This window comes from Myripristis murdjan, chromosome 21 (assembly GCF_902150065.1).
Source record: "Myripristis murdjan chromosome 21, fMyrMur1.1, whole genome shotgun sequence".
Taxonomy (NCBI): domain Eukaryota; kingdom Metazoa; phylum Chordata; class Actinopteri; order Holocentriformes; family Holocentridae; genus Myripristis; species Myripristis murdjan.
In genome coordinates this window covers 1541707-1565096 of record NC_044000.1, presented here as the reverse complement: position 1 = coordinate 1565096, position 23390 = coordinate 1541707, and the positions used below count along the sequence as shown (strand labels likewise).

Here is a 23390-nt window from a genome sequence, read left to right as displayed (position 1 = left end):
AAGATGAAGGATAACATTGAGTATGCACAGTGTCCTGGGCATCAGTGGCATTGTGCTTGCATCTCAGTAGGTGAGATGTCATTATATCTTGCTTTCCAATGAACTTGAATATTAGGAAATCTGGGATCTACTTGCAAATTAATGTTGTTATCATTCCATACCATTTTCCAAGACTCTGCACAAATCAGTGCTAATTGGAATCAATTTTCGTGCCAGCTTGCTTTTGTGTTTGATTAATTTGTTTCAGTGAATATTCTCCAATTATCTGTGCAGCAGACCTGTTTGCCAGTGGTGTGTACTAGATTTAATCTTCCATCTATATTCAGCTGGTACTCTGATCAATCAGCTCAACGAGGTGTGGAAGACTGCTAGGGCATCTGTCTGCACAGACGCTTGCCTCAAATTCCCACTGTATGTGTTTGTCTGTCAGACAAAGAAGCAATGACACGTGGTGGCACTGGTTTTTGACCGTCCCAGTTTTGGTTCTGGAGTATGTGGCAGTACAGAAAGTACTCTTAATTGAAACCCTTTTTATGTTGAATACATATTTCAACGGTGCTGCTGTACTTGTTTGTGCTCATGGGTAGCTGCCGTGGTAGATTCTTGCTGTGGTGGCAAAGGTTTTTTAAGCACAGTAGGCCAAAACAATCAGTTGTCAGTGTGAGGTCCCAGTGTGGATTTAGACCTGCAGAAGTTCTGGAAATCGGAGTCAAGGTGGTGAGATTATGCTCCTCTGTTTTGAACTGCCCATTACATTTAGTTTGGAGAGCACAGCTGTTGCAGACAAGTGAATGCATGGCTAAAAACCTGTGTCTACCATAGATGAGTGATGAGTCTTTTCTTTTCATCACTCCTTAACTAGCATGCAAGAACTTTCTGCACACACACACACACACACACACACACACACACGCACACAAAGAGCATTGCATAAATACAGCACTACGGCTAAGTGATAAAGACAAATTCAAATTCACATTTTTTTGACTGAATACCTTTTTGATATTGTTGATATTGTATTAACAATGAGATTTTTTTTATAAACAGGATGTGGATAATGTGGATAATGATGCCCATGCAGGTACAGGTAAAGAATAGAACAGCTAGTTTAACAGTCTAAGAAAATCGCATTCTTTGACTGTAATGCAGTCATGTTTACACAGTTTGATGTTGTTTTTACCTGGAGGGCCATATACCTGTGCGTGGAGGGGAAAAAAATTGACCAGCTGTGTAAAAATAGAGATTAGCAGCGTGATGCTTGCGCAGGTGCACGCAGCTTCCATGGGCAAAGAAGCAGCTCCAGTGGAATACTTAGGCATAACTTACTGTACATGGAATTTTATATATATATATATATATATATATAGTTGTCCAATAGGGCTGTCGGCTGTGTAGTAACCTGACTTGTGCACAACACAACTAATGGTCCCAACCAACCCCATTGATAAAGCAAGAAATTCCACTAATTAACCCTGATAAGGCACACCTGTGAAGTGAAAACCATTTCAGGTGACTACCTCTTGAAGCTCATGGAGAGAATGCCAAGAGTGTGCAAAGCAGTAATCAGAGCAAAGGGTGGCTATTTTGAAGAAACTAGAATATAAAACATGTTTTCAGTTATTTCACCTTGTTTTGTTAAGTACATAACTCCACGTGTTCATTCATAGTTTTGATTCCTTCAGTGAGAATCTACAATGTAAATAGTCATAAAAATAAAGAAAACGCATTGAATGAGAAGGTGTGTCCAAACTTTTGGCCTGTACTGTATGTATATATATATATATATATATGTATATATATGTATATGTATATATATATGTATATGTGTGTGTGTGTGTGTGTGTGTGTGTGTGTGTATATATATATATATATTAGGGCTGGGTATTGTTAAGAACCTCGCGATTCGATTCGATTTCAATTCTTTGGGTAACAATTCGATTCAATTTCGATTCGATATTGATTTAAACACTTCGATATCGATTCTGTAATAAGTCGAAATGCTTAAAAATTTTTTGCTGCTGACGTTATCTTGGAGTGACACACCCCCAGCTGAAATAAAACATCTGCCAGTGAGTTTATTAAAAGACAGATGTTTTTATGGCGCCAGCACTGGAAAGCAGTAGCCTATATTTAAATATAACTGTTAATATAAGTTAGTTGTAGATAAAAAAAATCAGCTGTGTTGAGGCACCTGTTAGATTAAAAATGACTGAGAAGTCGGCAGAAGTATAACTATCAGTCCATGACAAAAATATTTTTTCCAGCGGATATTCTAGTTACAACATGACTGAGCTAGCAGAGCAGTTGGCTGGCTGACAAGGACTAGTTAACGTCAGATCTCATGTATTTCCGCAGAAACGGAGAGAATACCGGCAAAAAACATTGATATTTTGAGAGCGAAATGCTCACAGTATGAATACATCTTGATTATACATTTAATTTTGTTGGTAATAGTTGTATAATCGCATTATAGTGATTAGTGATGCGCCCGTCAGCATCAAGCACACCCTCTCGTGTAATAATGCTTAAAAGGATAAAGGATGTGTGGAGTTGCATCTGTTTTGGTTTAGCCACAGGTTGCTGCATAACATCGGCATGGTGTCAGCTAAGGTGGCTGCGCAGGTTCGCGGTATTATTACACTACCTTAATACTGCCTGGCACAGTTTACACACGACTTGACTCTTGTCTGTTACCTGTGTTCCGGGGTTACATTTAAATCCAAAGTGAGCCCAACGTCAGATTTTAAAGTCACAGGTGCCGACTTAACACTACAGCTACTTGCTTTCATGTTGTTGTTGTATACAGTGCGGCTTCCGTCCGTACAACGTGAATCACACGGAGGTGTTGCTCACCGCGCCCCCTACTGGTTAGGAGTTGAATCGATTCAGAGGTTTTTGTGAATCGATATTGAATTGTGAAAAAAGATATTGCAATGCATTGATGAATCGATATTTTTACCCACCCCTAATATATATATATATATGTATATATATATATGTATGTATGTATGTATACATATACATATACATACACACACACACATATATATATATATGTGTGTGTGTGTGTGTGTGTGTATATATGTATATATATATATGTATGTATATGTATACATACATACATACATATATACATATACACTATATTACCAAAAGTATTCGCTCACCCATTCAAATGATCAGAATCAGGTGTCCTAATCACTTGGCCTGGCCACAGGTGTATAAAATCAAGCACTCAGGCATGCAGACTGTGAAACAAGACATTTGTGAAAGAATGGGCCGCTCTCAGGAGCTCAGTGAATTCCAGCGTGGAACTGTCATAGGATGCCACCTGTGCAACAAATCCAGTCGTGAAATTTCCTCGCTCCTAAATATTCCACAGTCAACTGTCAGCTCTATTATAACAAAATGGAAGCGTTTGGGAACAACAGCAACTCAGCCACGAAGTGGTAGGCCACGTAAAGTGACGGAGAGGGGTCAGCGGATGCTGAAGCGCATAGTGCAAAGAGGTCGCCGACTTTCTGCACAGTCAATTGCTACAGAGCTACAAACTTCATGTGACCTTCAGATTAGCCCAAGTACAGTACGCAGAGAGCTTCATGGAATGGGTTTCCATGGCCGAGCAGCTGCAGCCAAGCCACACATCACCAAGTGCAATGCAAAGCGTCGGATGCAATGGTGTAAAGCACGCCGCCACTGGCCTCTAGAGCAGTGGAGACGCGTTCTCTGGAGTGATGAATCACGCTTTTCCATCTGGCAATCTGATGGACGAGTCTGGGTTTGGAGGTTGCCAGGAGAACGGTACATTTCAGACTGCATTGTGCCGACTGTGAAATTTGGTGGAGGAGGAATTATGGTGTGGGGTTGTTTTTCAGGAGCTGGGCTTGGCCCCTTAGTTCCAGTGAAAGGAACTTTGAATGCTTCAGGATACCAAAACATTTTGGACAATTTCATGCTCCCAACCTTGTGGGAACAGTTTGGAGCGGGCCCCTTCCTCTTCCAACATGACTGTGCACCAGTGCACAAAGCAAGGTCCATAAAGACATGGATGACAGTCTGGTGTGGATGAACTTGACTGGCCTGCACAGAGTCCTGACCTGAACCCGATAGAACACCTTTGGGATGAATTAGAGCGGAGACTGAGAGCCAGGCCTTCTCGACCAACATCAGTGTGTGACCTCACCAATGCGCTTTTGGAAGAATGGTCAAAAATTCCTATAAACACTCTCCTCAACCTTGTGGACAGTCTTCCCAGAAGAGTTGAAGCTGTAATAGCTGCAAAAGGTGGACCGACATCATATTGAACTCTATGGGTTAGGAATGGGATGGCACTTCAGTTCATAGTATGAGTAAAGGCAGGTGAGCGAATACTTTTGGTAATATAGTGTATATACATACATATATATATATATATACATATATATATATATATATATATATATATATATATATATATATATATATATATATATATATATATATATGAAGGATAACATTGATATATATATATATATATATGTGTGTGTGTGTGTGTGTGTGTGTGTGTGTGTGTGTGTGTATATATATATATATATATGTGTGTGTGTGTGTGTGTGTGTGTGTGTGTGTGTGTGTGTGTGTGTGTGTATATATATATGTATGTATATCATGATATCTGAAATCCCAGACAGTATCAGGGCTCTTTTTTCCTGAAGGAGCACATGTGCTCCTAAATATCAAAAATTTAGGAGCACACTAAGAAATTTAGGAGCACACTAAAAAATGTTCAAGTAACACAGAGTTCATTAACTAGGCCTAACAGTTTCTATAAATAATAAATTGTGTGTGTGTATGTGTACACACAAATATATATGTGTATATATATATGTGGGTGGGTGTGTGTGTTTGTTTGTGTGTGTGTGTTTGTGTGTGTGTATGGTGTCTGTGTGTGTGTATGGTGTCTTTGTGTGTGTGTGTGTGTGTGTGTATGTATGTATGTATGTATGTATGTGGGGTTCTCTGGTTGGTACCATGTAATACTAAGAATAAGCCATAGTGGCCTGGGTTTTAATCTGACCAGACCCTTTGCTGCATGTCATCCCCTCTCACAGCCCTGTCTGTCCTGTCTCTCTCCACTGTGACTGTCTAATAAAACAGCAGATAAAACAAGTGAAGTTGAAGTGGTTGAAGTGGTTGAAGTGGTTTGGGCATCTGGTAAGGATGCCACCAGGACGCCTCCCAAGGGAGGTTTTCCTGGCACGTCCAGCTGGAGGAGGCCACGGGGCAGGCCTAGGACCAGGTGGAGAGATTATATCTCCACACTGGCCTGGGAGCGCCTCGGTATCCCCCAGTCAGAGCTGGTTGATGTTGCTAGGGAAAAGGAAGTTTGGGGTGCCCTGCTGAAACTGCTTCCTCCGCGACCCGACTTCGGATAAGCGGTTGAGGATGAGATGAGATGAGATATGCCCAAAACAAAACAAATAAACAAACAAAATGAGTTTGCATTGGTGAACCAGCGGGAGGATTTTACTGTGCAGCAGTTACAGGAAATGATGCATGTTTGCATGCTAGTTAAAAGAGTATTTTCAGACAACCAGATACAGCATTTGGAGCTGATCTGTTAGCAGACCAGTGGTCAGTGTAAGTGTCTGTTCTGTCATCTCAAAGTAAGGTTACCACTTCACATTCTGCTGACACTGAATAATCAGAGCTATTTTGTGTGTGGCCCAAATGTTAAAGTTTTAACAAAAGATCTTGGTAGGGTGTAATCTTTACTTGCACACTGTGCTTGCAAATAATTTTTCTGGTTCACATCTATTTTTTTGGGGCCTATAGATTCCAGTGGTATGATATTGATATATTGCCCAGCCCTTCCTTATAGTCACTTGTTGATAGCAGTGTGGTGGATTTTGCCATGCCCAGGTTCTTGAAGAAAAGATGGTTCAGTTTGAAAGTTATTTTGATACCTAGATGTTTGCATACAGTACCCCAGCTGCCTCTGATGCAGAGGCCTGCTAGTTTTTTGATGCACTTTGTCTGACTAAAGGTACCGTAGTTTAAACAGTTTGGTTTTGGCATAGGGCCAAAAACAATTAATTGACATATTATTGAAATTGCAATATGGCCAAGTGCAATATCTTTGAAGTCAATCGGATGAACGATTGCCCAGAAAATACATACACACAGTTACAGTGTATGTAGACCAAGGTTTTCCATCCCCCCACTTGCTAAGTGGTCCTTCATTGTCACACACACGCACGCACGCACGCACGCACGCACACATACACACACACACACACACACACACCACTCCCACCCAGCTCCCAAGGGGAAAGGCAATCACGGCACTGAGATAAAACACACACACACACACACACACACACACACACACACACACACACTCCACCTGTTAACAGCTCCAGGTTGATTTCAGCCCATAAAATCCACAGTTTACTCTTCATCTAACCTCACTGAAATGGACGGAATCTCTGTCTGTCTGTCTTTCATCCGATTATCTTGACAACCATTCATCCAATCAACTTCAGACTTGCTGGGTGAATTGCTGAGGACCCAAGGAAGTACAGTGTCCATTGTACACACACACAAACACACACAAGCAGACATGCACGCTCTCTGTCTGTCCTTTGATTTTCTCCACAACCATTCATTTAGTTGACTTCACACTTGGCGAGTGTATTGCTGAGGACCCAGTGTTGAGTGAGAAGTTGTCTGGATGATCGGATGAGCTTGGATGAGCCAAACAGATGCACCATTGAAGAGGAACGTTCTGAATGGGCATTGCACCAGTCATTTTAGTAGCCTTTTCACCAAAGATGAAAGTTATAATACCAAAAAAAAAAAAAAAAGACCATTCCTACTAAAATTGTTAATGATATCTCAATCTGATTTATTTATTTATTTTTGCACTGTATTGTTCCTTCCTATTCTGGTGTACTGTATGCTGTGTTGGGCTGAGGGTCAGTGTAGCGTGGTTTCACCACCGCTATATCTCTATCTTTCATATCAGGATGTTCACCAGGTTACATAATAATTCTCTCGATGGCTGCAACAAACTGTTGTTTTCAAAAGCGACTATGCTCCTCATTATTATTACTATTTTCATTGTTATTGATATTATTAATATTATTTTGTTTTGGTTCTTTATTTCTCTGATTTATTTTTTGCCAATTGTGCTTTATTTGATAGTGATAGTAGAGAGAGTGACAGGAAAGGCAGGAGAGAGAGAGGATGACATGCAGCGAATGGCCTGAGCCAGATGTGAACCCAGGCGGCTGCAGTGAGGACTCAGCCTTGATATGTGGTACTCGCTCTACCAAATGAGCCACTGGTTTTTTTTTTAAGGCTTTTCCCCCTCTTTTCCTTGGCATTTTATTCCATGAAAACACATAATCTTCATTTGCTATATGTTATGTATATCCAGTAAAGTAAACTATAAAATGAGAGTTTTCAATTTTGAATTCAGCTGAATGTGGGAACTGTAACGAAATGAGACTTTTACAAAATAGGCTTTTGTTTATATTATATTGAAGAAATAAGATTTTTGTGAAGGATTAAGACTTTTATCTCACTAATGGCATGAAATATAAAAAATGACAGTAATGACACAATTTCTTAAAACCTCACACATACTCTGGTATCTCTGTACCGTAATTCCAGCAAGATAATGCTTTAAAATGGTTTTCCCATAGCTCTAGCTGGACCAACAAAACCTGAGTTCACTGTGAAATCAATAATCACTAGGGCTTGGGGGCCTCTGTGTAGTGCTGCAGTGCTGTTCCAATATGTGAGTTGCTGCCTGGGACACATATGACGTCATGAGAATACGACAGTCATCACGTTACTGCAGGAATGCAAGTGTGAGTATTTGTAATGTTGCATGAGTTACGTGGCTCATTTTTATGCAACAAGTACGTGGAATGTCAACCCCTTTTTTGTTGCACTTTTTTTTTTTAAGACTAGTTTTTTGTACTGATATATGCTGCCAAGTCACTTTCTACCATGGCTCCAACATGCTTCCTGCCCTTTACAGCTTTCTTTTCAGACTCACCTCAAAGTAAAATGTTCCCGGATTTTTCCAAGACTTTGGTCATACTCTGACTCCCTGCTGCATTTTTAGTATCAATTCACTGTGTGCATGCACAGTGACTTGATACTAAAAATAAGTGGCAACTAATTTTATTGTTCATTTTTAGGGATTTTAGAGATTAATTGTTGCAGCTCTAATTCTCTTACTGAGTATTTTATCTGATTCAGTGATCATTTTGGTAGCGCTGTATGGTAATAGTTACTACTTTTAAATGCACACAAGAAATCAGATTGTTTGTAACAGGGTTATGACAGGAAATGAGGTAATGCATTTACATGGGCTGCCTCACTCTGATTACTCAAAACCCCCTTATACATGCATAGGGGTGCATGCATAATTTTTAGTGTTTCTCAACTCAACTGTCAGTAGTTACCAGTGGTGGAAACTAACTAAGTACACATGGTTTGAAATGAACACCTGCCAAATGCGGGTAAAAATGAACTCTGGCGGGTAATGTGAAATTACCAGCCAATTTGGCCTGTAAACTTGATTAATCTTTCTGTATACAGGCTATAAATATCACAGCATCTGTTTGACGCAGTGAAGCCAAAGTCCTCTTTCATGTATAAAGTGGTAGAGAGTATAGATTTTTAATACAGGTTGCAAATATTCAGTATTCATATTACAATGAGACGGACACACACACAAAAACCGTCCCACCCACATATCTGTCGTCCGGGGGAAAAGTGCCAACAAAATTATTTTTGATGAGAATTTTTGATTTTGTTGTTTATGGTCTGCTTGATACAAAATTTCAAGTACTGTAATTAAGTATAAATTTGAGGTACTTGCACTTTGAATATTTCTATTTTCTGCTAATTTATACTTCTGCTCAACTATACCTCAGAAGCAAATATTATACTTTTTTAGCCAATTTCCCCTTGGGGATCAAAAGTGTGTCTGATTCTGATTTCTGATTCTGATTAACTCCACTACATTTATCTGACAGCCTGAGAAACTACTTACTTTGCACATTCAGATGAACAAGGCTTTATTTGTCTTTTCTTGTATTCGAATCTCAAAACACTCCAAAAGGCTTCATTTGCGTATTAAAATAACTAACATTTTCTTTCAGGGGAGAATGCCCTTGGGCCCCCCTACCCAATTTTACTTTTGTACCAAATTGCCTTTTTCACTACTCTTTGAGTTTTTACGTCTTTTTTTTAACCAGTCAAAATGATTCTATCAGATGCACAAGCTGAGGGGGGGCGGGGGTGGGCAGAGCTAAGTTAGAATGCCCGTTTCATATGTTGTATGAAAGGCAAAAAAAAAACAAAAAAAACAATCAAAATCGATACTTTGGTCTATGAAATTGGTCCTAAATATATATACTTGGATAGGAGTGAGTTTGTGCTTTGCGATAGTAAGAGAGATCTTTGAAAGAACTGAAGCGTATTTCATTCAGCTGTCATTCGGTTAGCATGGCCTCACAATTACTACTGCTTTTGCCAGTGTTGTTAACAGCAGGCCTGCTTCGTGCATTTTCTTGTAAAATGTAGCCTGTATTTTAAAGGTTCATTATTATGGTTTTTGGATGTCTCTGTAATGTAGCATAGTGTTAACAGTGTTAGGGCCCACTCACATTGGCAAGTTTGAGCCCGTATCGTGCTAAAGCCAAAATCCCCCCCTCCCCAGTCCCCGGCTGGCCTGCACTCACATTACCTTTTTCCCAAACGCGCCCAAGCACGATTGCCCCCGGTGTGCACGTCATCACGTTGAAATACGACAACAACAGGCATGGCCCGACGTCATTATAAATAAATGTAGTTCAAATACATCATGTCTTCCTTTTAACTAAAAAACGTTTTTGGTCCTTTTAATCAGACATGGGATGTTTATTTACCTTGACAGTTTCGGAGGTAACTTCCTCCTTGTTCAGAAAGGTCCAACTGACAGCCGGAGCGGCACCTGGCAGATCCGGCAGACCGGGTGACCGGGTGGCCGCACACCGCGCGGTGCCGCGGCCAGTGCCGGCCGGTGCCAACACGGTGCCGGCTAGCACCAGGTCTGCCGGATCGCCGCACACAGACTGCTGTACTTTCATTATAAACCGACTTTTGTTTATACGCGGTTGCAGCAGCACAACGGACACAGACACAGACAACATGGTTGATTATTGATTGCGCAACGCGGCCATTCGCGGTAATCGCGCTGCGCACATTAAACAGTGTTGCAGAGGCAGGAGGAAAGTTGCATGATTTACGTCCGCGCACTGCGTGCGTGACCGTGCATGTGCTCATGTACGCGCCCGTACCGTGCAGAAGCACACCCCTTCCAACCGTGCCAGAGCGGGGGAAGTGTACTGTATTCAAGCACGATACGGAGCGATCACACTGGTCAAAGAATCCGGATTTTAAGGGCAATCGTGCTTGGGCGCGGATCAAACTTGCCAGTGTGAGTGGCCTCTTACTTATATGAACTCAAACCATTTTCTAAACGGTTTGAGTTCTAAGACGAATAGCTTGAACTAATGGCTGCTAGTTAACTGGGAACATCCTTGGTCGGGGGCAGCCCTAATATAGCCTTTCTCAAAACATCAAATTGATACCTCACTCGAGAGTTTGTTCATGTTGTTGACAGTCAGTTACAGCCTGCCTTTGGTACCTTCTCCTTGAAGCTCCTCTCTGAATTACATGAAGCAGTACTGGGTTGTTAACACGCTGTCTTAACATACTGATCATCTGCTCTTATTTTATATGACCACCAAAGCTTTGTAATAAAAAACAGGATTTCCATCACAGTACATTGATTACATTTACTTGCACACCATATTCTGATTCGGGTCAATATTCTGGTTAAGGTGATTTTCCGAATAAGGTGTTTATATGCGCTGCAGCAACTGGAAAATTCTGTTTACATGTTTACTTGGCATATTCCCGTGTTTTGGCGTATTCCATGCTCTTATTTAATGCAACACTCAGCCTGCGGGGGGCAGCAATATGCCTATAGGTGTCTGGTCTGCCGGAAAAGAAGAAGAAGAAGTCACTATTTCTGTTTTTTCCCATCGATATACTCCATGATATTTAAGTCTTTGATTAGCTGAAGGCAGACTGCAGTCTCCTTCTCACTCCAAACATGCTGGCTCTTGCTGCTGTTCGCCATGTCATTCTCCCCGCTTGCAGTAACCATAGCAACAAAGATGCCCCAGGATTCCTTGTGAATCGAGCATGCGCAGATGTAACTGAACATTCCGGTACAGGGCATTTTCCAATTAAGGTGTTTACATGGCACAATATTCCAGTTGGAACAGGCATATGCCAGGGGTCTTATTTGGAATTTTCTCCAACCGGAATATGACCTTAATCGGGTTCGGTACGTGTTTACATGACTCGTACGCAACCTGAATATTGAGGATATTCCGAATAATACAGGAATATGGTGTGCATGTAAATGTGTTTATTGTTGATCCATTGTTCTGCTATGGCTCTTGTTAATACACTGTTATATCCTGAGTTTCCCTCAAAAAAATCATGTCCAACAGATAAAGGACCCCATGCTATGTGTTTTCAGATTTCAGGTGTGCTTAGCACAGGGCTGTTTGAACACCAGCTGGACCAATTGGACAGTAGTACAAAGTAACAACTTCATTAAACCAGGGAAGCAAGCTATTATGCGTGAAAGCGCCCTTAATACATTAGCCTAGTGCAAACAGTTCTGGATGATTTGGATGTAATGAGTCAGTGAGTTAGTGTAACATGTTAATCACAAGACGTTGCCCAATATCAGCCATCCTACTACAAGCTTACCAAAAAGTTTTTATTTATTTTTTTGTCGTGTGGGTGGGGGGTTGATAGCCCTCCCCCAGCTCTTGTCAGCAACCTCAGGTCGGGAGCGTATCGCTAATGAAGAGCTCAATTTAGCCAGTTATGCGCCACTAGTCCAGCTGAGCATCCTGAGTGGCTGAGCCCTGCGCTGACATCACGCAGCCCAGCAGTTGATTTGGCGCTGTCTCCGAGGCTCCGGAGCGAGAGTCTCAACCATGGGCTCTGCTACTTAGGCTCAGACAGAGAGCGAGCAGCCAGCAGAGACGGTGTGAGAGCTAGAGAGAGAGGGGCAGAAGCAAAAGGAAGGGAGAGCAAGGGGGGCTGACTCGGGGACCTTTTCTCTGAGCAGCGATTGTCACAGTCACTGCAGCTTCTGATACTATGGAAACTAAACCCCTGACCAATGGAAATAATGAAGGCTACAATGTGGCAGGTATGTGCGAACAGACTGAGGTAGCACCACAGTGTCCATAGCTTTTAATTCTCGTTTTTCTGTTGCAGACTCTTGTTGTTCTCTTTTTACTGTATATTTTCTGAAATATACAGAATTGAATTTTCACGTTTTAGTACCTGGGTTTAAGTACAGCTGTTTAGGCTTCCAGTCTTGAGCTAGCATCTGCAGTTTTTTGCTACTTTTTGTTCATTTCTTTTTAAACAGATTTTTGAAATTGCCCTCGGGTTGTCTGTGGCGATACTGCAATGAATATGCCTTTGAAATTGTCATTTGCACAGTGTAGTGCTGATTTCTCAATGAACAACCCCCCAACCCCCCAGCCCCCACCCCACACACACACACACACACACCCCACCCCCCTCATAGGTTAAAAGGGGACGGGGGGCAGACAAGGGTGTGCTTCCCCCCCACTGAGAGCTTTTGATGTGTTGTGAATAGCGCAACAGTTTTTGGACTCAGGCTGCTCCATGCCTTTTGTAAATGCTTCCCCTGCTGTGCCTCGCTTGGACAGTGATGGCAAATGTAAGAAACAATCTTAACATTGTGCTCATTCTTTATTCCCTTGAATGGTGAATCAAGTCTGGTCACCTGTAGTTTTGCCAGACAAGCTGTCAGACAAAGTAGCTATTGGAAAGGAGGGTCCCGTTTTATAAGGCAGTGGACTTTTGGGCTCCTGGACTAGCTTTGTGAGTTGTTTTTTTTTTTTTTCCTCAAATAGTGCAATTCTCAGTTGATTTCTTGGTTATGTAGCTTGTCTATTTTCCCAGATGCCATTTGCATGACATTTTTCTGCTGAATTGTTTTTAATACGCTGCTGTAGGTGTCCTTGTTTTCATGAGCTCAGTGTTCCTGCATTACCTTAGGGAACTGTTGGCAAATTATTTTTATGCTTAGTCTCTCTGAACTGTGGTGGAATTGGCCATGCACAGCCACTTGTGTTTAGTTTCCAGAATGTCTACATATCACATCTGCTTAAATGGGGCAATCATGCACCTGGAAAAGGGGACAAGGTTAGAAATGACCTAATGGCTACTGTTTGTCCGTGTCAGTCCATTCAGGTCCCCTCTCCCTGATGATGTTCTTTTAATGGTCAGTAGTTGCACATCTGGTAAAAAGGCATTTTTTTTTTTTTTTGAGTTGTTGTTGTTGTTTTTAATGTATTCACTGGGGGATTTGCTGGTTTGTTGGTCCCAGAGCAGAGGTCAGTGGTCTTCCTCCACATCGCTAGGCTAATAATCATCCGCCTAGCTTTGCTACATGAGGGGCTGGGGGATGGATGAATGACAGACCCTGTGCAAGCCCAAGAGATGCACTCCAGATAGAATTTAACATTAGACAGGAACAGGCATAATTGCATTAAGATTAGGGGAAAAGGCAAGGGAATATCTGGCTCATAAAGGCAATTACGTGATATAATTGCTATATGGATGTAGCTGGGGCACACAGTTAACCTCCACAAGAAGTCCTCATTATCTCACAGCTCTCTTTTGTTTTGAGTGGCAGGCACCTTCTAGTGAAAAGGAAAATGCACAGGCTCTTTGATCATTAACCATTACCAGATACTTTGATTAATTTTTGTTGGTAATTGAAAGGAATCATCCATCCTCGGCACAGCCCTGGAGTCAAGAAGCTTCTGTGTGACTGATCTTTAACCTGCCAGGCAGCAACCTTCAGACATCTGCTGAGGGCAAGCTTGTGATTTGATGTGGTTACAATGTGAACATTATTCTTGTGAATTTATGATCATGGCTGTGTGTTGGAGCAGATTGAAATAGACATTGGGAATTGGGTATGGCTCAGTGATATGGCTGATATGAACTGGGTATTTTTCACCGAATACCTTGATATTGATATTGTAACAATGTTGTAGGGATGACTATTGTTGCTTTCACAAAATATTTCCAGAATGAGATTTTTGATAAACAGTTGGGCAGTATATCAATATTACATCTATCACAATAAAAGATGAGGGGTGTATTGATTCACACAATAAAGTGTTCGATTTGATTCATGATTTGATATACTCATGATATTTTGAACAAAATTTGATGTAGAGAACTTGAACATTGGTAAAAAAAAAAAAAAAAAAAATCGTGAACAAAATATGTTGTAGCAGTTATACCACATCTAAAATAATAATAATTATGATAATTAAAATATTGATAATAATAAAAGTATTATTTCATAAAGTAAAAATATAAATGCAAAATAATGAGGATAGGGCATCATCAATCTCCATGTGTTCCAGGCTTAATCTTTTTGTAGTTTTACTCTATTTTTCTCCATTGTTTGGCTGTGCACTGGAAGTCCTGCTCTCCCAAACACAATGTTAAAAAAAAAAAAAAAAAAAAAAAAATCTATAGAAATGATATTAATAATGATAATAATAATATGAATACTGTAAAACTAATCAAAAGCTGAGTAAATCACATCAAAAGTTATTCATCAGGCTATTTAACTGCCTTATTTTAACCCTGCTTGTTGACAAATTAAACAGCCTGTGACACTTTTTACAGTGTTTCTCCTGCAAGCAGCGGGCAGTCCTGTCCTGTTCTGCCTGCAGGAGAAAAGCAGCCTCCTTTGCCTGCTGTGTCTGTATAACCGCTGTAAGGGAACCTTTTTTCCTGTCACGTCCTGCTCTCTGCCTCGGGACAGTGGCTGCGCTCCGATAGTACCAGTAAAAGAGAGAGAGAGAGAGAGAGAGAGAGAGAGAAAGCAGCTCTCCTCAGTGTGCTGATGCACACAGCCACATATTTCCATCAAGGATTATGGTGACATGACATATCGTTACACCCCTATCGATATTGTCTGGTATTTTGGATATCTTTTATATTGTGATATTTCATTAGTGTAGTATAGCTCATCATATCAGCATTACTAATGTTATTGTGAAAATGTCTTATGTAAACACCAATAATCATCCCAACAGTATCGTCACATTACTGACAATGAGGTGTTCAGTAAAAAATATTGATAATTGGTTTTGTTTGCATCACTCAGCCCTAATAAACAGTCATTACTAATGTAGATATGGTAACTAAGCAGGTAGAGGCAAATAGCAGAACAGCTAGAACAGTCTAATAAATTGAGAAAACAGCATCACTTTACTGTAATACATATCACATATATATCACATATTGATATGATATTGATGTGAGTCCCTGCTGAATGTTTGAGTTGGCAAACATCATGGCTAAGGGGCATTTCATATATTAATTCACAAGAAAGAAAATACCTCAGGGGTAAAGGTGCACTGTCTAGGTGTAAATAAATGCGCTTCATCCATTCAGTCACACACACAAAAACACTTGGCATATTTCATCATGCCATGAAAGTTTGAATCCTGCCACCCCCGCCCTACCTTCCCAACACACCCCCACAGACACACACACCACCACCACCACCGTATTTGTTATCCTGTTCTGTGTGTTAGAGTCAGACGTCAGGGCAGTGCTCCCTCTTGTAATTTGCATTCCTCTTTGACAGCAGATAACTGCCAATCATCTGCAAATATAATTGGCTCTGAAATGATAATAGTTCACCCATTGCTGATGGGGATTATATTAATACGAGTGCCACCCCGTTGATTGTGTGTGTATTTCTGCTTCTGTAAGTCCATGTGACTACATGCTAGCGAAACTGAACATTCTTATCTGTTTCAATTAGTTAGTAATCCAACTGATGTTTAGATCTAAAAAAAAAAACAAAAAAACAACACAACTATAATGTCAAAAAAACTGCTATTGTGATCTCAAAAATAATGAATTGTTTTAGTTTTTTATCACACATTATTTGGTGAACATAATTGTATTTTGTGTCAGGGACGATGCGCACATATCTACAGTGTCTTCTGTTCAGCCACAGTAGCAACAACCTCTTATCGCCTATGCTCTAGCCATTTAATAGTGAGTGAGCATGGTACTGGGACACCTTTTCTCATCTCATTTTACCCACGGCAGGAAGAGCCAACAGCTTATTTATCCATCCCGACAAAATCAATAACTCCACCATGCTCAACCGTCACTCGGTGACACCAACACAGATAGCTCATTTGTATCTTCCAAGATATATTTGCACTGCGTGTCAACATCAGGAGTCTCTGCCACCAACCATTCAGTGAATTAACCCTTTGAACCTTGAGCACATTCACTAAAACATGGGGAAAAGGCGTTTAGCAAAATAATGAAAAAATACTGGAATTGATAAAATATTCACAGAAGAAATGACAATAAAATAATAAAAAAAAAAAAACGCCCAAAACTGTATTTCTAATTGCTAAAATTATATATTGAAATGTCAGATTAGTGATGCTGGTGCGATGTCCAATTTCTTTTGCCTTTCATAAGCTTTAAAGCTGCACAACAGGGCAATAGGCAACAGGTGGTGTTTAAATAGACATTAATTCGAATATCTGGTAACATGGATTTGTTATGAGCAGATGTGCAGAAAGATGGACTTAAATGATAAAGTGAATTTATACATAGCAGATAGAGCGGTTTGCCATGAGGAGAACATCTACTGTTCAAGCAGATAAACAACTTAAATCTGCATACGACTCTATTTTCCTCCAGGGGCGTTCCTCCCTCTCTTTGCTCATCCTTAAGTTGCGTAGTTGGAGGAAGGAGCTGCCACTTCTTCTTGGCTGATGTCTGAGCAGCTGCAGGCTCTGCTGAACAGGCGAGGAGGATCCGTGTCCACATTTAGCACTAATTGGGCAATGTGCTCCAGCCACGGGCGGACAGCAGTGCACTAAACTCTCCCAGCTCGACAGCTCCAGCGGCTCCAGTCAAGCAACTGCAGCCGGAAAAGGGATGGGGGATGAAGAGAAACTAGAATGAACAAACTGGGGTGGGAAGCGCAAGACGTGTGGTACAAGTGAATGCATATAGAAGTTGGTAACCCTGTGTTTGTGCGTGCTTGCGTTCAGGTGCCTTTCAGCATCACTGATCTGACATTTAAATATATCATGTTAATAATTAAAAATGTAGCTTTCTTGTACTTGTAAAAAACATTTTACAAATTCTTGGGTATCTTATTCTGTTAATTTTCAGGTAATTTTTTGCTAATTGTGTTTACTAAATATTATGTAAATTTTTTTGGTAATTGCCTTTTTAAAGCCATATATCAATTCAGTTGAATTTGCTCAGTTTTCATTAAAGGTCCCATATTTTAATACTCAAGGGCATATATTACCATTTATGCATGTCTATTAAACATTTCTGTAATGGTTTTAACAATAAAAACTGTATTGTTGTTTTTACTCCTGCTATTCTGAAGACCTCTTTATAGCAAATGCTGCAGTGTTTCCCACAGGTTTGCAATGTTAATGTTGTGCAAGGTGGGCGAATGCTCAGGTTTTATGTATTGTCTTTTATTATACAGTAACCGCAGCAGTACTGTTTCCAGTGGGAACAAATTATTACCAGGGAACTAGGCCAATTTTTGCTCCCATTTTAACTCTATCTGAATATTGGGTAGTTTAAAACATCTCCGCTAAACTAAAAAATGTCTACCTTCTATTTACAAACACCATTAATAGGATCTGTCAGTTTGAGCAAATTGTAGAATTTTAAATTTCACTTTGGTTTTCAGTTTTGACGCCAATGAACTCTGAAAGAATGTAATGAGAGACATGGATTCTAATTTTATGATCTGTAACTTGTATGGACCACGCATTGGGATAGGTCTGACTTTGTGTCTGTGTTTGTGTGTGTGGCAGCCTGCTGCATGCATGAGGAAATGCTGTGAAACAGTAAAGACCGCTTTAATGACTGGGGCAATATGTGAATAAGTGGCTGCTGAAGCGGTGTGGGTTATGCTAATTTTAGCTCAACAGCCATTGGTTATCTGATTTTGACGTTAAAAATTACATCAAATTTTAAATAGCTTGTAAAGCTGGGAGGATTATAGGCTGTAGGTGAGATAAAGGAATAGCAGTAGGAATGGCATTTTTACAGCTTCTATTTTACACCTCTGAATTAAAAGAAAAAAAAAGAAAGAAAGAAAAGACGCACAAACCAAATGCTTTTTGACAATATGCAACCTTTAACACTGATGTCAAGGGCCATCACTGTGACATCCTGCTGCTGGAGTGTAAACCTCAGGCTTTCCTGACATGTCTTCTTGGTGGTGTTCCTCAGCCCTCTTCTCTGCTCTTTACCGCCAGCTTTTCTATCAGCACTCAGCCCACCCTCCACTCTCACTCCACTTCATCCCAGAGAGTTTCCATCTGCGGAGGTTTCGCTGCGGGGGTGTTTGAGGGAAAAGGTCGACAAGGCGTAGGCGATCTCTCTCTGTCTTGCCGAGAACCTAGAGGGGTGGGTGGAAGTAGACGGCAAAGGCTGAGAAAGAGAATGAGGTAGAGAGTTCTCATCAGTTCCAGAGCAGCTCTTCTCCATGCACATTAAAAGCATAATTGTCCTTGAGTAGTCTGCTTAGAGAGGAGATAGAGCACAGAGTGCCTTGTTCTGCTCTTCAGTGCTGATTGGCCCAGCACATTCTCCGTTTCCTGCCCTGCTTGGTCAGAGACAGCACAGTTAAGAGTTAAGTAAATGATGTGAACGGCTTACGGCAACTTGTCACTCCCACACAGAGGCAGACAGAGGGCGACAAACACAGGACTTTGACACATTCAACACAGCCCTGATGGATAGGATTGCCTCACTTCTCTAGGACATAGACAGAGAGATAGAGACTGTGTATTGAGGATAAACAAATTATCACTACCAGATAATTTTCGGGGCTAATATTAAAATTTTTTCAAAAATCAGTGTCTTAATTTTGATTTACATGATGGTCGATATGAAAACCACTCAGACTCTGCCTGTGTCTTAAAGCCAGTGGAGCAAAAGCAATATTTTCTGATAATATGGTTATGATTTTAATGTACTTTTGTTCTGGATTTGTATTTAATTTAGTTTTACAGAAAGACAAAAACACCAGGTTTCAGCATGTTGCCCATACTTACTATACCTGCTTTAAGGACAGGAGGCTTACAGTTTCGTTTTGGTTTTCCTGTATGTAGATGCTTATGAAAGGCATCTCAGACTCCTTTCACAAGCATTTAAACACAAAAAAATCTGAATCAGCATCACTGGTCTTACCTTTTAAATATGTCATTTATTTTTTTACCAATATAATGCTAAACATTTTTTAATTCAAAGCGAAGGTTGTGCTGGTGTGTCCAACACTGGAAATTTTGACACTGCAATTTTTGAATTTATTACAAAGGAATATTAGCCCTAAATATCCGTTATTGGTGTCCTTGATTACTCAGATATTGACATGACAATATTGTAGGGATGACTTGATATTTAGACATGATTTTTTTGATAAACGATCATTAGTAATGTGGAGATGGTGGCCAAGCAGGTTGAGGCAAATAACAGAAGAGCTGCAACAGTCCAGCAATCAGTTCACAGTGCATGCCTTTACTGTAATGCTGCCTTCCAAACCAAGAAAACACAACACTTGTGCCATATCATGATATTATGATATCCAAAAGTCTTGTATCAGGACATCAGTATAATATTGATATATTGCTCAGCCCTAGTACGCACACATTTACAAATTTTAGACATTTAGCTGTCATTGTTAACCAGAACAATGTGCAGTTAGTGAAATAATAAATTAAATTCCAATCAGACAAGGCCATCAGCAGCCTAAATAATTCAGCAACCCCTGTGTCGGCTCCATTAGCGTGATAAATGTGCTACATTGTCAGAGTCGGGGTGCAGTAAGTGTTTACTTAGCTCTACCTGGCCATTCCTAACAAATATCTTGATTTCATGCCTCCAGCAATGGCAAGAAGAGTGTGTCCACTGAGCAGTCTCTTAAATCCACTAGAGTCTGATGAACATGTGTAGAGGGGTTGTTAAGAAACAGATGAGTTGGTATCAAAAGAATCATCACTGAACCAATTATAGAACATGGGCAAATTGTTGGCGGACCGCAGCAATATTTTGACATCTCCAAACAGGAGATCTTATTTCTTAATCTACATGGGAACATCTGAAGATGAGGAGATTGTGTGCCCAGCTGTGAACAGCCATTGTTAACTGGATAAGGACACTAGCTGGACATGTGTTTGACGCTATGTCTGACCTCTACAATTGGAGAACATATTCTTTTAATGCTTGATCACCTTTGGGCAAGCTTTTCACAAAGGGCACAGCCTTCAACCATTGACCATCCTCTTAAGTTAGAGTGCACAGTGTACTGGGGAAGGGGGATGTGGATATGTAATGAATGAAAGGCCAGATACGTGGCATCATCAGCTCACTTTTCACTAAGACAGTGTGCCATGTCTTGGAGTGTGACTGGAATTCAAATGGCTATCTCAAAGTACTGCTGTGTTTCCCTTTCCTGTCTGCTGTTAGTGCAGTCATATCGTAAATTTCCATGTGCGTGATTATGTTCCGGTTGTTTTCAAATCTGCCGCTTTTGCTGTCTGGTTCAATTGCTTTCTCTTTCTCACTCTTTGTGCTCTTCCAGGTCACTAAGGGGCATGAGAGGCTTGTCATAGGCCAACGCTGTTGTGAGCTGGACCCAGCGCTGTTGACGGGGACATGGGCCTCTTCCTCAGGGCTTCCAGCACGCTCAACACAACAGAACACCACCTGGGTGACCGATACACACACACGACGACGACGACGGTGGCAGCAGCATTCAAAGGGACCTCGTGGGCTTCAGCCTTCTCTCTGGCGCCACGCCACTGCAGGCTTAGCACCCAGCAGAAGCACAGCTGGTAAACACAAACACACACACTTCGACAATATGCAAATACCAAGGTTCCGTTTGCACCAATTGGACTGGAACCATTGCGACGGAGATGTCGCAAGGTTGCTGGCTACTGCTGGATTACTGGACTACTTGCTCAGTATGCTGTCTAGGAGGTCATAATATCCCCCCATGAAGTGGCCTTCGCCAGCTCTTCATACATTTTGAGATACAATTTACTTTTTCCAATACTCTCTTCCATCTTTTCCTGAAATTTAGATGTCCAAATTGCAAGCAGTAGTTTTGTTTCTTCAGCAGACCATTGAACGCTCCTTGGTTCCTCCATTGTCTCCATCCTTCCCTGTAGAATAATACACAGTTCTTGTCACAGTTCCCCCCTCAGGTCCTACTATTTTTGGTTCCAGGTGGGAAATTTTTGGGATTTATTATGGTCTAAATATTAAGAATGGTTCAAACTAAGGTTCACGAACCGGAATAGAGCCAGTTCCCTGCCAGGCCTATCTGATGCCACTTTGGCGACAGGTTGCCAGATAAAAGATAACATGGAGAGATAGTTTCTCTTGTGTTTTTTGGCAGTAAGTAGGAGACAGGTCCCCAGAGGCCACACGCCCCACCACAGCAGAGGCCCACATATGGGAGTGTCAGCATCTCGCAGTGAAGGCAGCCTGGCAGTACTGTCACAGATCGATGCGCCATCTGGGCTGCTGACGTGGCACCAGACACTGTCAGAGCTGGCACAATCAGGAAATGTCACATATGCATATATCTCACCCTGTAACGTGTTAATGGAAGGTTTTAGACGCCCCCGATTCTCATTAGCACTTAAGAGCTCAGTCTTGCTCCCTTGGGTGCCAGGTGCTGCCCATGTTATCAGGCACTTAGTTTTCATCATTTGACTGAGTAGGGGGGTGTTGAAGACAGGTGTTGAGGCTCAGAGACTATAATGTTACATTTTTTTTTGACAGTTTAGGACAATAGTGAGTGATTTATCATGGAAGAAACCCATCCCTACTTTTGTTCTAGGTCTCCAGTTCTTGGTGTAGACACTCCAGGTAGCCTTCTCTAATGAGGATGTCTGAAACTGTCACTGTAAAAGAGACTAGTGACACTATGAGAGGCCTGGAGACAGAGGAGAACCACGCCACACCAGCTGCCACCTATGTCAGCCCAACCAAGAATGACAGCAGAGAGCAACAGGCCGAACCACAGGCCAACACTCAACAGCTACCACCACAGCCCCCCCCCCAAGTACAGCTCACACCCAAGCCTGAAATACAGCCACCACCCCAAGTTCAACTTTCGCCCCAACCCAACAGAGATGCCAGCTGCTGCCAAGACAAGACTGAAACTCAGGTAAAGCTCAGTTTCCTGATTATGCTATACTGTAGATTTTCCTCTGTGTTCGTCTCCCTCCTCTGTACGTGTCCTCAATCAACCTGCAGTTTCTTTAGCTGAGTTTAGAGTGTCAGTTATAGGGACATGGTGTGTGCCCGTGCAATGAGCAAAAAGCTATATGTTGTAGGAGATTGGGGAGGTAGTGAAGAGGGCCATTATTGAGCTTTGTAATGGCGAGCAGAGCTGTGCAAGAGAAATAATTGCTTTCCGATACAACACAGGCGGTGGGGCCCTGGGGAGTCCCCCTGGCAAGGCACAGCCAATCAGTTGTCAAATAATTGAGTTATGAGAACCTGCAGAGGCATTACCTCAAAACCACTGCTCAGTTATTGTATATTTGAAGGTTAAAATTGTGGGTATGGGGTAGAGGGAGGGGTGTGATATGTGCGCAGTGTCAAAAAATTTTTTGCTCACTTTCCTTGACAGATAGCATGTGAACAGCAAGTCCTGTCTTGATGTTGTGACACTTCCCTTGAGAGTGTTTTTTTTTTTTTTTTTTTTTTCAAGAGCCCTGAGCCTTATGATGCTGGCTTGTTCTTTCCTTTCATATCTTTGCACACAAGCCTTCTCAGACAGCCCTCCACTTAAAATGTTGTCTTGTTTGAAGGCAAGCAGAGTGGTGGAGAGGATAGGGCATGGCCAGCAGTCTTCCAGACATATAATCTCCATCTCAAATCCCAGTTTATCCACCAACTTCTCCCATGCTGCCCCTAGGGGGATGGTGTTTGTGTGTGTGTAGCAGGTTTTGGGGAGGGGGGCACTTTACCGCCATCTGTCTCCTTCACTTCGCAGTCCGTGGTGCCTGGCTGCACACAAGGTACCTATGAAGGAATTGTAGTCATTCCCTGCAGCAGTACCTCCAAATCTAGAATTTGGAGAAGCATTTACAGGACAAGTTTGCTATTTGAAAGCTAGGCCCTATTTACAGATTATCTGGCATCATCCTTAGACG

At 41.4% G+C, this 23390-nt stretch overlaps 1 protein-coding gene across 8 annotated transcripts in view; it reads left to right on the top strand.

Moving 5' to 3' along the window:
- Positions 1-23390, top strand: part of LOC115380131 (R3H domain-containing protein 1-like) — a 93565-nt gene that overhangs the window by 23667 nt on the left and 46508 nt on the right. For all 8 annotated transcript variants that reach the window (XM_030081196.1, XM_030081195.1, XM_030081197.1 and 5 more), the window contains exons 2-3: positions 20798-21050; positions 22067-22396. In XM_030081196.1, the coding sequence (XP_029937056.1) occupies positions 22109-22396 (288 nt within the window). In that variant the 5' untranslated portion in view covers positions 20798-21050; positions 22067-22108. The remainder of the gene's footprint in view (positions 1-20797; positions 21051-22066; positions 22397-23390) is intronic.